Source organism: Hippichthys cyanospilos, chromosome 7, assembly GCF_059441005.1.
Source record: "Hippichthys cyanospilos isolate Australia breed blue-spotted pipefish chromosome 7, RoL_Hcya_1.0, whole genome shotgun sequence".
NCBI lineage: Eukaryota > Metazoa > Chordata > Actinopteri > Syngnathiformes > Syngnathidae > Hippichthys > Hippichthys cyanospilos.
The window spans coordinates 21,023,137-21,036,528 of NC_142375.1; the positions used below are offsets into that span (position 1 = coordinate 21,023,137).

At 42.8% G+C, this 13,392-nt stretch overlaps 1 protein-coding gene across 4 annotated transcripts in view; it reads right to left on the bottom strand.

Annotated features, from left to right (window-relative positions):
• Window positions 1-13,392, bottom strand: part of bnc2 (basonuclin zinc finger protein 2) — a 206,001-nt gene that overhangs the window by 105,971 nt on the left and 86,638 nt on the right. The window contains exons 1-3 of one of the 4 annotated variants that reach the window (XM_088420294.1): window positions 10,486-10,554; window positions 9,881-10,219; window positions 8,074-8,136 (exon numbers count right to left, since the gene is read on the bottom strand). In XM_088420294.1, the coding sequence (XP_088276420.1) occupies window positions 8,074-8,136; window positions 9,881-10,219; window positions 10,486-10,488 (405 nt within the window). In that variant the 5' untranslated portion in view covers window positions 10,489-10,554. Of the gene's footprint in view, window positions 1-8,073; window positions 8,137-9,880; window positions 10,220-10,485; window positions 10,637-13,392 lie in introns of those variants that run through there. The other 3 variants (XM_088420293.1, XM_088420296.1, XM_088420295.1) reach the window with 3 other exon arrangements.

Genomic DNA, 13,392 nt, shown 5'->3' on the forward strand with positions numbered 1-13,392 from the left:
CGATACCAGTACGAGTCCACAACTGTTGAGTAGTCACCGATACCAAGTACTAACACCACGAAAACACTTTTTAAACAGTTGGGTTCAAAATATGTGGTCGATAAAGGACCCATCCAATATTCCAGGCAATGTGGCCCACATTTATGGCTTATTTTACACAAAAAAAACAAAAAACAAAGTGGAACGTTTTCTACAGGACAACTTCAATAATCGAGTTATACATGAAACAACCGATACCAGTGTTAGTACTCAACTGTTGAGTAGTCACCAATACCAAGTACTGATACCAATAAAACACTCTTACAATTGTTGGGTTCAAAAAAAGGTGGTCAATAAAGGACTAACCCAAAATTTAAGAACAATTTGATCCACCTTTCTGGCTTATTTTACACAAAAAAAAAACCCAAAATGGATCGTTTTCTACAGGACAACTTGAATAATCGAGTTGTACATGAAACAACCGATACCAGTGTTAGTACTCAACTGTTGAGTAGTCACCAATCCCAAGTACTGATGCCAACAAAACTCTTAAAATTGTTGGGTTGAAAAAAATGTGTCCATTCAAGGACCGATCTAAAATTTAAGAACAATTTGACCCACCTTTCTGGCTTGTTTTACACAAAAAAAAAACCTAAGTGGATCTTTTTCTACGGGACAACTTGAATAATCGAGTTGTACATGAAACAACCGATACCAGTGTTAGTACTTAACTGTTGAGTAGTCACCAATACCAAGTACTGATGCCAACAAAACTCTTAAAATTGTTGGTTTGAAAAAAATGTGTCCATTCAAGGACCGACCTTAAATTGAAGAACAATTTGACCCACCTTTCTGGCTTGTTTTACACAAAACAAGCCCAAAATGAGTCACTTCGTACACGATAACATCAAAAATAAGGTTATGTATGAAACAACCGATGCCAGTATTAGGATGTAACTGTTGAGTTGTCCCCGATACCATTCACTAATACCACTAAAACGCTCTTAAAACAGTTGGGTTAAATGAAAAAAAAAAAAACAATAGATCCCCCCCACTTTTTTCTTGCCGTATCATAATGCGCTTTTGCACATCCTGGAGTGTCATTTCGCCGCGGAAAGCCGTGGTTTGTTTTGTCGGCCGTTCTTATTGATGTCAGCGTTTTAAATCAGAGCCCAAACGTTGATCTTTAGCCTCCTGGCCTCCTTTCAAGGCGCGGCAAATTTACGACATCCCGGCAGAGCAGCGAGATACCTGAGGACAAGTCCCCCCCCCCCCCCTCCCAAAACCTCATCAACAAGCAAAACCAAAGCGTTAGCTTAGTTTTTGGGGGGTTGAAAACATATCAAATAGATTAAACGGCATGAAATATTAAGGGGTAGTCGGAGTCGCGCCCGTCACGGAACGAGACGGCGTTGCAGCCCTCCACTTTACGGCTGAGTGTTTCCCGACAATGGAGGAGGCAGGTCCAGCCATTTACTGAGAAAACATCAACATTAAGTGTGTGTTTGTGTGTGTGTGTGTGTGTGTGAACAAAACACCTTTCCTTCCTTTTAACCCACAAACAAAATTTCCCATTTAGGCTAGGACAAGAGTTTTCACTTTGTCCCGCTGTTCCGTCGCCCCGATCGCACAGCGAATGTCACGAGACGGGCGGATTGGGTGGGGAGGGGGTCCGCTGATGCCCCCACCCCCCCACATGGGATTATACGTGAGCTCACAGGAGGCACGTTGTTAGTCAAAAGTTTGGAAACACCTTCACATTCAGACGTTCTGTTCTTTTGCGGTGCTCAGCTGTGAAGTGAAAGTCATTCCGGGTCATAAAAGCATCATCCACATCGGCGCTTCTCAAAAGGGGGTACGGGTACCTGCGGGGGGGTACCGATTGGCACCTTAGAAGGTATGTGAGGTTTTAACAGGGTTTCTGCAGACATCAGTAAATTTCATGTTTTTTAATGCTGTGACGGGATCAATAGAGTTTTCTTTTCAGATTGAGAGCAAGTTAACTGGAACATGAACATTGCTAAATTGTTACACTGTGACTCATTTGTAAAAGTTTTATACGGATGCATATTTTCAAGCGGACGGACCAGAAATCTATCAGACAGATCAATAGTTTTCTTTTCAAGTTGAGAGCAAGTTAACTGGAACATGAACAGTGCTAAATTGTTACACTGTGACTCCTTTGCAAAAGTTTTATACGGATGCATATTTTCAAGCAGACGGGCCAGAAATCTATCAGACAGATCAATACCGTTTTCTTTTCAAATTGAGAGCAAGTTAACTGGAACATGAACATTGCTAAATTGTTACACTGCGACTCCTTTGTAAAAGTTTCATACGGATGCATATTTTCAAGCAGACGGACCAGAAATCTATCAGACAGATCAATACAGTTTTCTTTTCAAATTGAGAGCAAGTTAACTGGAACATGAACATTGCTAAATTGCTACACTGCGACTCCTTTGTAAAAGTTTCATACGGATGCATATTTTCAAGCAGGCTGACCAGAAATCTAACAGATGACGCGCTCTTAAAAGGAGACGGAAAGTTGGGTCAGATTGACCCAAATATTGGGTCGGTCCTTTTTTTGACCCATATTTGGGTTAGTTTTAACCCAAGTGTTTTTTAAAGTGCAAAATATATCTCCTGGATATCCTAAATAAAATATGCCTGGGGAATACACTGAAAATGTCATTCCCATGTTTAAAAAATCTGACAAAAAAAACAGAAAATACCAAGGCTACTTTAAAAGATCTAAATGTCCCTGAAAATTGTCTTAATGTCTTTGGTTTACCAGAAAAACACATTAATATCGATTCATAATGCTAATGACAACTCATCCATCCAAATTAAAATGTGCTTGCTTGTTTTTCCACTTACAGCTGTCAACTGTATATATAGAACGTATATAGCCGTCAATGGCACTGAATGACTCAATTATAAATCCACACAATCACCGAATTCGAGGGCGTCTTCACACTTTTGACTGGTACTGCAAAGAAAGTCTGTGACAACAAATGTGAGGCCCCCACATTGTGTGTGGCCCGCACGGCAGAAGGAAAAAAAAAAAGTCACCGGGCTCGGAAAAAACGAGCCGCAGGACGCCGACGCGGTCGCATTTAACAGCGGCCATTAAACGTTATTAATCCAGCAGCGCAAACAAATGCTTACACATGTTGTAACAAAACCAAAAAGTAGCTAATGAGACGCCATGTGCAAAAAAAAAAAAAAAAGCAGTTTGTGCAAAAAGGTTATCTTTGCCTTTGGGAGGGAACCGTCCGTGCATGTGTGTGTTGGCAACATGCCTGTACCACTAGCCTCCCTTCTCCAAGAACCTCCCTCAAAAAAAAAAAATCCTTGGGCCTCTTCATCGCAACTGAAAAAAAAGAGCAGAAAGAAAGTGCACATGAAAGCCCAAAATGTTCTTTTCGCAACACAATTTTGATAATGTGCGTGTAAAAAGCACAGGCAAAACACTCGGCCAGCCAAGTGACTCCTCGGCAAAAAAAAAATGGCCGTCATTACCCCGCAACGGTAAATAAACGTCATCGCGATGAGGACTTTTAGTAATAATCACAAGAGCAATCCAGCCCCGGGTGTTTTTTTTTTTTTTTTTGTCTCTCCCAACAACAGCGGTGGCATTAGTCACATGGTCAACAAGACAAATGAAAGCTTGACTGCCTTGAGAGCTCTCTTGCCACTGCTGATGGGGCAAATTGGCAGGCGCCAAACAAGGGAGGGAGGGGGGTGGCGCTGTCAAGGTCCTTAAAGACACATAATAATCATAAAAAAAAAAAAAGATTTCCCCGTCGCGCTGGCGCAGCTCCAAATGCGAACAAAATAACAAGAGTTGAGGAATAACAGGAAAAGGGAGAAGCCGGCGTGAAAGTATGCCCGGGTTCCTGTCACTTAGCGCGGGTCACCACTCGAATCACCTTCGTCTCAGACGTGCGCTCGCGCCTCACAAACGCCGACGCGGGAATGTTTCCTCTGAAAATACAGCGTTCCCTCGTCAGTCGCGGATGTTACGCTCCCTCAAAATACCCGCGGTAGCTGAAATCCGCAAAGTAAACATTGATTGATTCATACTTATTTCTTTCAAAAGACTTAATAAAGCATTAAAAGGAGAGGGAAAAATTGGGAAAGGGTGGGGTAAAAATCATTTTATTTTAAATCAATAAAATTACTAGTTTGACTGGTTCGACTTCAAAATAAGAAAAAAAGTGCAATAGAAAAAGTGTATAAATTAAAAGCTGCAATAACCGAAGCACTATGTAGCGAGGGAACGCTGTAATCCTCGATTCCCCCCCCCCCCCCCCCCCCCATCCAAATCGGTCGCTGAGTGCATGTTGACCTGCTGCCACTGCATACGCAAACACACACATGCCTGTGTGTGTGTGTGTGTGTGTGTGTGTGTGTGTGTGTGTGAGGCTCATTAGCCTGCAGCAGGGTGGTGACATCCTGAGCGACACACACACACTTTCTCCTCACATGGGTGACTTCTTTCACCGCAGGAAAGGAGCCGCAAGCTAGCTAAATCCAAGCAGGCGGCAAAAGTTGAAGAAGGAAGAAAAAGTTTGGATGAAGGTGCATTTCATCTTCGGCAAATTATGCAAATACATTTGAGTTGAAATCAGAAGAATGTTTTGAAATGAGAGCATCGCTAAATTCGGAAAATTCTTAGAAAGAAAAAAAAACACTACCATGATGTGAAAAATCATACGGTAGAAAAGCAGCAACATAACCTGCGATACTAAAATGATAGCAAGCAATAATTTAGAATGTATTACAAAAAAAAAAAAAACAAAATCAGATACACATTTGTGTCTTTTTTTTAAGGTCAGGCTCCTGCTAACTTAATAAACTTCACATAATTCTATTAAATAAGCGTGACGTCAACATAAATCAACGCCGGGTGTCAAAAATAATGAGAACACTTCAGGATTTAACTCATTCACTGCCATTGACGGAGAAAGACGTCAAAAGATCAATTTTGACTGGGCTGGCAGTGAAAGATTTCAAATGCATTTTTGATCACATACTTTTTTGGGGAGCAAGTTTGTTCGATAATTAGCATTGCGTCAAAAAAAAAATAACAGCAGAACATGTTCACATGGGACTTGCGCGGTAATATAAAAAAAATGTGTCCACCGTAATGGACATTGGTTTTTGATTGTTATCTTTTGAGTCAATGAGGTTACCACACTAAGTCCCAGTGTGCTAAATAGAGGACAGAATTCCATTTGACTACAATACAACTTTGATTTCAATCCGATTATTTTTCAGCCAATGAAGTCGATTCGTTTTTCAGCCGTATCTAAAAAGATGTTGAAAGCCAAATCACACAACATGGCAGAAAATGATCAACAACACACGCTAATCATATTTTTCACAATATTTTCTTGTGTAAAAAAATAAATAAATAAAAAATGGACAAATTCCCACCATTAAGTTCAATCACAACAACGACGCCCCAGCATGGCTGACAGTCAACACACTTGTTGACAGCTCCAAAATTCAATTTTAAGTTATGATATAAATTATGAATAAATTATGATATATTTACTGTGTTTTATGTCTCTGTAGTGGCTGATGATGAAAATGATAATACAAAATTTTGAAAAGGTGTTTACTTTATAATACAATTTGGCAATATATTGTCTCGTGTTCCAATTCATTTGCTCTTAATTTGAAAAAAGAGCCGCACTGTTGCTATTGTGGCATTAAAAAAGCATTCAGATGAATTTGCTGTGAAATAGAGTTTGTGGTCATATGACTTTTTTTTATTTCAGCTCATTGGTTCGGCAGTGTGTGTGTGTGTGTGTGCGTGCGTGTGTGTGTGTGTGTGTGTGTGTGTGTGTGTGTGTGTCAGTGTGTGTTTCCACCCCCAGACAAGTGCCCTAAAACAAGCGCAAAGCATAGGATGAGAACTACATTTTGAAAACGATTAGGAACATTTTTGCTAAGGAGTTACAACAACACTTTTCAGTAATAAGTTCCCTCCTGTTCCAATTAATATGCCCACAATTCGAAAAGAGAAATGAACTGTTCCTGCCGGGACATTCAAATGCATTCAATTGGATTTGCTGATACCCGCAAGGCCGAAGCGAAATGAAATTTGCGGGCACGTGTCTTTTCTTTCGCTCAACAGCTCTCAATTTTGTGACAATTAATTATTTATTTTTTTCATTTTAACCAAGAACCCCGAACTTGCGCGAAGCATTTTTGGATGACAACGAAAATCATGAAAAAGATGTTGAACATTTTTGCAAAGGAGCCACTATGTAACACAATTTGGCTGTAAATTGCCTTGTATTCCAATTAATTTGCTCTCAATTTGAAAAAAGAACTGAAATGCTTCTGGCAGGGCATTAAATCACATTCGCTGATACCTGTTAAAATCTCACACACCCCCTGAAGTGCCTTCACGTAACCCCATTTGAGAACCGCTCGGTTTACATGACCAAATGACGCAGATTTAAAATATGATGTACATAATCATAATGTTATGCCGCCACTTCATCAGGTTTGGGACACAATCGACCGGGCCTTGTTGCTCTGCGCTCACGTTGCTAATCCAGCTCCAGCATCCGTACCCGGGCAGAACCGCGCATCGGTTCAAGATAATATATGACAATATGATAATGATAAATATATATAATGATAATATATGGCAAATCCAACTTTGTGCTTGAAAACAAACCCCCTTGCTGGATCGTTTCAGGAACGACAGCACAATTTGGAAGGGGACGATCCAATCAAATCAGAAGAAAATGCCTTGAAAACAAGCAAGCCACAAATACCAACACATGGAATAAACGGCAACACAAATATTCGCAAAACCGAGCCGCCGCCGCCGACGACGGCACGAACGGACCGCCGATTTTTCCACACCATTTCCAAGCCACCGTTTAACCGTAAAGCTTCGATTGTTGTCTTTGGGCTCTTTTGTGAAGCGGGAGCAAACGACAACGATACACATAAGAAGACCCAAGTCAGCAAAGGGAGAAAAAGCAGTTTTCTCGCAAAAAAAAAAAAAAATCTCCTCTTTCACCTCGCCGCTCTCCTCCAGCCAAGGCCAGCCAAGAGACACTTCACCTCGCACCCGCACACACATGGACTCCCGGCCAACACACACACACTCCACCATACACTCCTCGCGCGCGCTCGCCTCCGCCGTACACACCCACTCCACAAACTGGCACTAAGAGTATTTAGCCACCCACTCAGAAGAAGAAACGCACGCAAACCGGGTGTCAGCTTCGTCACACAAACACACACACACTTGACATCAGATACATACAGTGTGCAACCACCCATCAAAGTCAGATAGGGAAATAATAACACACACTCTCACACGCGCACAATCAGTGAGGATAATTCTGCACATGTGCATTAAATCTCTGGCGCTCAGCATATGTAGCACATATGAAACACACACACGTTGTGTCAGTGTGTTAAGAGGCACATGATCACGTCCTGATCTGATCTGCTCCGAGAGATGAATGGCATCTTTTTGGCGCATTTTTTTACAACTGGGGTGGGGGGGGTGGGGGGGCGTCAAAAATGCATTTAGATAAAATCTTGATTGGCTACAATATATGGGAAAAAAAAGTGTGTGTTTTTTTTGTTATTTATGTAATATAAGTGTAAATAAGTGTGATAAAATGACTAAAAAGGGCGTTTTCAAATTAACAATTAGTAAAAATAAGTATTAAACGTATGATAACTATTAGTTTTATATTTTTTCGCACTGGTGACTATTTTTATGATGATATTTTTTTTTCGTGTAAATAGCATGCTTAAAAATCGAGATTTGAAAAACGCTTTTCTGATATGACAGTTTTTCATGCCTGACAAATACATGCATGAAAAAAATATTATTTTGCATGTAAAAAAAAAAACATTTTTACATACCCTACTGATTTTTTTACACTTTTCAAAGCAATGTGTTTGATTTGAAGCTGCTGTTTCTTGATGACGATTTGAGAATTTATTACGAGTCCTGCCTGAGTGTATGTTGCAAAAAAAAGGGGGGGGGGGGGGTGCTTGCTTGAGTTATTAGAAAAAAAAAGTGGGGGGGTGAAACAGTACCTCGTCCAGGTCTCGGCCCATTGTCGACCTGTCGCACTTGATAGGAAGCCGCGTTACAGCACCCTTGCAAGGGAGAGAAGGGGAAACGCTTTTTTAGAGATCAAGCGTGCACGCGCGTCCACACACACACGCTTGCATTCACACGCGCGCGCGCACGAGTTTGCTTGACGCGCCTGCTTCTCAATCGCTGCGGAGGCGGCCTGCGGCTTTGCGCAAAAAGCGCAGCAAGTGCGGTATTTAATAGACCCCCCCCCCCCTTCCAAAAAAAAAAAGAAAAGAAAAAGAGAAGAGGTTGGCTGTAAACTTTGCACGGATCGAATTTTCGTAACAAATGAACGATCGCGGTGAGGGTAAATAATCGATGTTCTTCATTGAAATGTTTCTCTTTTCAGTTCTTCCTTTATCCAAACAATTATTGTCTCGGTTTTATTCAACATTTTTTTTTTCAAATGAATTTCCCGAATGCAATCCAATTTATTTCAGTTTCTCTTTTTGAGACGTCAAAACGTCAACGTGTTGAAATATTTTTTACCGGCTCATTAGATCTTGATAATTTCCCCCAAATCTATATTTTGCGAATTTGAAAAAATTTAAAGAAGAAAGACACCGTTTAAAAATAATAATCTTAGTTTGGCATCTTGCTCCTCTTTACGCATGCACGCCACTGAGTTCTCATGCTGATTTGTGCCACGCACGAATAAATTGCCTCAAATAATATTATGCCGCTCGTTTAAATCGTTGATTCTTCCACACACATTTTCATTCGTTTTTTATCGCACATTTGGAGGCCATTTCTAATGTAATTTTCCACACTTTACGCACGTCTTAAAAATATTAAGGCCTTTTATGGACGATCTAAAAAAATGATTCCTCTTCTCTCGCTGGCGTTTTTTTTTTTTTGTCAACGGGAGTCTAATTCTTAACATAAAGTCTTTAGAAAGAAGATGAATTGTAGCAAGGGAAATAATTGTGATAAAACAATCAGTTTGAGGGGGAAAAAAAGTGGACTCGGATTGGGAAGAAATGGGCTTCAATCCACCTGACTCCCTCCTCCACATAATCAGCATTCTTATTTTGCGTTGAAAAAAAAAACATTCTTTTGCATCACAACAGCTTAACAAATATTTCAAATGTGCACAATCTTAAATATATTCATTTCAACAAGCTGCTCGAAAGTTGCTCCCACTTTTGCACCCCACAAGGTTGTTGCGCAACCGTGACAACGTGTGTCTGGTACCGAGAGATGGTCTGCAAGCCAACAAGCATCCTCCTCACACACACGCACACGCACACACACACACACACGTACGCATACACGCCCGCACACAACTACAGGGCCCCGTTTCCTATCGAAGCGAAACTTCAATTCAGAACCAAAGCAAAATAAAACACACAACCGATTTGACAGCCAAGTAAAATAGTAGAAAAGTCTGTTCGTATGTCGAAACATTCAAGGGGGGGCGGAGAAAACATCGGGGGGTTCCGTGTGTCTTTACACGTTCTTCATCACTGAGCCACCGGACCACCGCCGCTCGCCCGCGGTTCCGCGCGCTCATGCAGCCGCGCTTGGGCCCCCCTGCCTCGGCCACGGGAGGTCAAACATCCCGCTCTCAGTCGCGGAGCTTTTGACATGTCCAACCTTGGACTTAGGAGCGATGTAAATATTGCGTGAGGATGCTTTTGCATGCAAGTTGCTAAATGCCAGCGGCAGCACGCAGTTGAAAGTTCGCCAGTGCACTTTCCCCCGCACAACAACAGCGGCGCGAGGTGGAGCACGAGGAGGGGCGGGGGCGGTAGATGTTCGTACCTGCTGGGACATTCTGTAGAGGAGGTTGCCGTCAGTGCTCTGCTGCTGCCATGTCCCCATGAAGCCCGGCTGCTCAGCACTTGGCGGTCTGGTGCTGAACTGCATGGAGCTCTCGTCGCCCGCAGCCGCACCGCTGCCAAGACCGGAGGGGGGCTCGCTCTCGGGGCCGGCGGCGGCTCCGTGCTCAGCCTTGGTCGCCGCGGGCCGAGGAAGGGGCGGCGTGCTGCTGGGCGGCTCCGGGTCACCGCCGGTGCTGGTCGCGCTGCTGTTGCCGCTGCTGCTGGGCTCCTGCGGGGCTGTGTGGCGCTCACTGCTGCCTCTCACATCTGCCTCCTTGGACTTGACGGGGGAGAGAGAAAGGGGGGAGGGGGGGGGAGTGGAGAAAAGTAAGTGAAGGTGGGTTCTTTTGGGAATCCCGCACGCCCTCCCTCTTTTGCAAGGGGGGGGGGGGGGGGGTTCACTCATGCAACGGGGCCTTGACTCTTGGAGGTGACGCGAAATTGGGGACCGAGAAAAAAAAATTGAAGGGGGAGGAAAAAGGAAGGGGGAGTCACCGCCATAACGCACCTAAAAGTGGCATCCGAACACACTCAAAAGCGTCTTACCATCAACTCTGTGTGTGTCCCGGCAAAGTGAAGATGACGAGTGCGAGCGCGCCACGAGCTTCCTCTCTCTCTCTCTCCCTCTCTCTCTCTCTCACTATTTTTACCCTCTCTCTCCTCCCTGCCTTCCTCGTGTGTGTCTCTGTCCTCTTCTCCTCCTTCTACTCTCTCCGTAGTCCGCCGAGAAGTGGACACAGCGCCTCAGCCCGACTCATGTGTGTCTTTGGGAGTGTGTGTGTGTGGACTGAGATGCTCAATGACATCGCTGCACGCTTCCTCTCTCTCTCTCTCTCTCTCTCTCTCTCTCGGTCTCTCTCTCACACACACACAGACACACACCTCCTCAGCTCGGGGTAAAGGAGGCGGGGGCAAAGTGAAGGAGGGAGAGGGGTGGAGGGATTGCTGGTGCTTGGGGGGAGAAAGAGGAGGGGGTGTTTGTCCTGCTGCTTCATTACCATGTTTACGCACACACAAGGGCAGGTCCACTTGAAAAAAAAAAACGCATGTTTGATGAATATTGTCAGAAAATGGCATTTTACTCAAATGAGAACGTTGGGGGGGAAATGATAAAAAATACCCCCGAAAAAAAGTCATATTTTATAAGAAAGCATCCTTTCACCCCCCTCCCAAAAAAAAAAAAATCCAAGTTGTGTTTATTGGATACTCTAAATACATATTTTTGATCAGATTGATTGCGTCAGCAGATATTTTGCTTTGAGCAAAAAATGGTGATCAGTTTGTGATTATTGAACGATATTTAAAAGCCATATATGACAGTCATTCTTGTTCAGTCGCTCCCCATTTTGGGAAGTTTATTTTTTTTATATTTATGTTTTTATTTACATTTATTTATTTGTGACTTTTGAAACAGCCTATTAATTTGTGTCCGTTTCATCTTAACATGACAGCAACATTTAACTGCATCCCAAAATGGGTTTTTGACACATTATTTGTTGAATTTTTCAATTTAGTTATATTAATTTGGAGTAATAGTGAAGAAGAAAATATTTCTCAGCATACATCACTATTTTATTATTTTTATTATTTTTTTGGGGGGGGGGGCGTTATTTTATAAATCAAATACATGAGAGGATTTACGCGGAAATTTTTCTTTAAGAATACATGTTATAAATAGGCTGCATTTGCATGTAAATGTTTCAAATCGCGCCCAAGCACTACAATGAAATATTAAAAAAAAAAAAAAAAAAATCAATAGACTTGTTCTACCGACAAAAATCTGCCGCCTTTGTTTGACTTTCCGCGACTCTAATGAGAGACTAATGGAACGCAGGCGGTGTGCCACCAGCGCGCGCATACACACAAACACACGCACTTATGCACACACACACACATCCACACACACACATAAGCTCCCCCCCACAGAGGCTCTCGGATTTTAATTAAGAAAAAAATGAGGAAGAGGTTCCATTTTAGCCAAATTGGTCCCCACAGCAGCAGCAGCAGCAGCAGTCAAAAAGTGAGGGGGGGGGGCACACTCACACACAATGCACACACACCACCAGAGCATGGATCCACACATGCTAGACTGGGTCACATCTTCAGCAATGAAGACATCCCTTCTACCGCTCCTCCTCCTGATCTTCTCTCCCGCCATCTTTGGCTGTAAATCCTTCTTGCTGCCATCACAAAAATAATGCCCCCCCCCCCATGCTGCATGCTGCACTCAAGTGTTGAACTTGTTTTGATGTGCGTTTATAAAGTGATGGGGAAAAAAATGATCGGGCATCCATCCATCCATTATCTTCCGCTTACCCCGGGTGGGGTCGCGGGGGCAGCGGCCTCAGCAGCGAAGCCCAGACTAACCCTAACCCTCCGGTGGGATCCCCGGGCGTTCCCGGGCCGGCCGAGAGACGCGCTCCCTCCGGCGTGTCCTTGGCCGTCCCCCGGGGGTCTCCTCCCGGTGGGACGTGCCCGGAACACCTCACCGGGCAGTCCGAGTTTGAATCCGCTTCGACCGGCTCCCCTCAACGCTTAAGAACAGCGGCTGGACAACGAGACCGTCCAGAATGACGGAGCCTCTCACCCTATCTCCGAAGGAGAGCCCATACACCCGGAGGAGGAAACTCATTTCCGCCGCTTGTATCGAGGGTCTCGTCCTTTCGGTCGCGACCCACAGCTTGGGACCGTAAGTGAAGGCGGGAACGTTGATCGATCGGTAAATAGAGAGCATCGCTTTTTGGCTCAGCTCTTTCTTTACCACAACACATATATATATATATATATATATATATTATATATATATATATATATATATATATATATATATATGGACAGCTATAGACGTCAAAAATGCATTTCACTGCCAAGCCAGTCAAAATTGATCTTTTGACGTCTTTTGCCGTCAATGGCAGTGAATGAGTTAAATCCTGAAGTGTTCTCATTATTTTTGACACCTGACATGTACATATATATATATATATATATATATATATATATATATATATATATATGTAATTTTCAGAATCTGCTCCATTTTATCTCGTCAACCTCGTTATAATCAAGCCAGAGATGTGTCTCATTTTGTCCCTTCAGCTATTTTGATGTCCAAGTTGTAAATGCATGGAACTCAGCTTAATTAGATAAAATGACAATATGGAGGCTGAGATCCACTTTTTCTCCATCATGTCTGGGGAAATGTCCTTCTTCTTTTTTTTTTTTTTTTTTGCTTCAAGTGCCACTCTTGTGTTACAAGGCAAGCTCGGTGCCGCCGCATCTGGTTAATAGCTTGTTGTCCAGGACGCCGCTAATGGCGGAGATGACAAAAAGAAAAAAAAAAGAAAAGTCAAGTAATGGACAAGGAAAATGACAAAATGCTGCATGATGATGTAAAACTATATATATATATATATATATATATATATATATATATATATATATATATATATATAT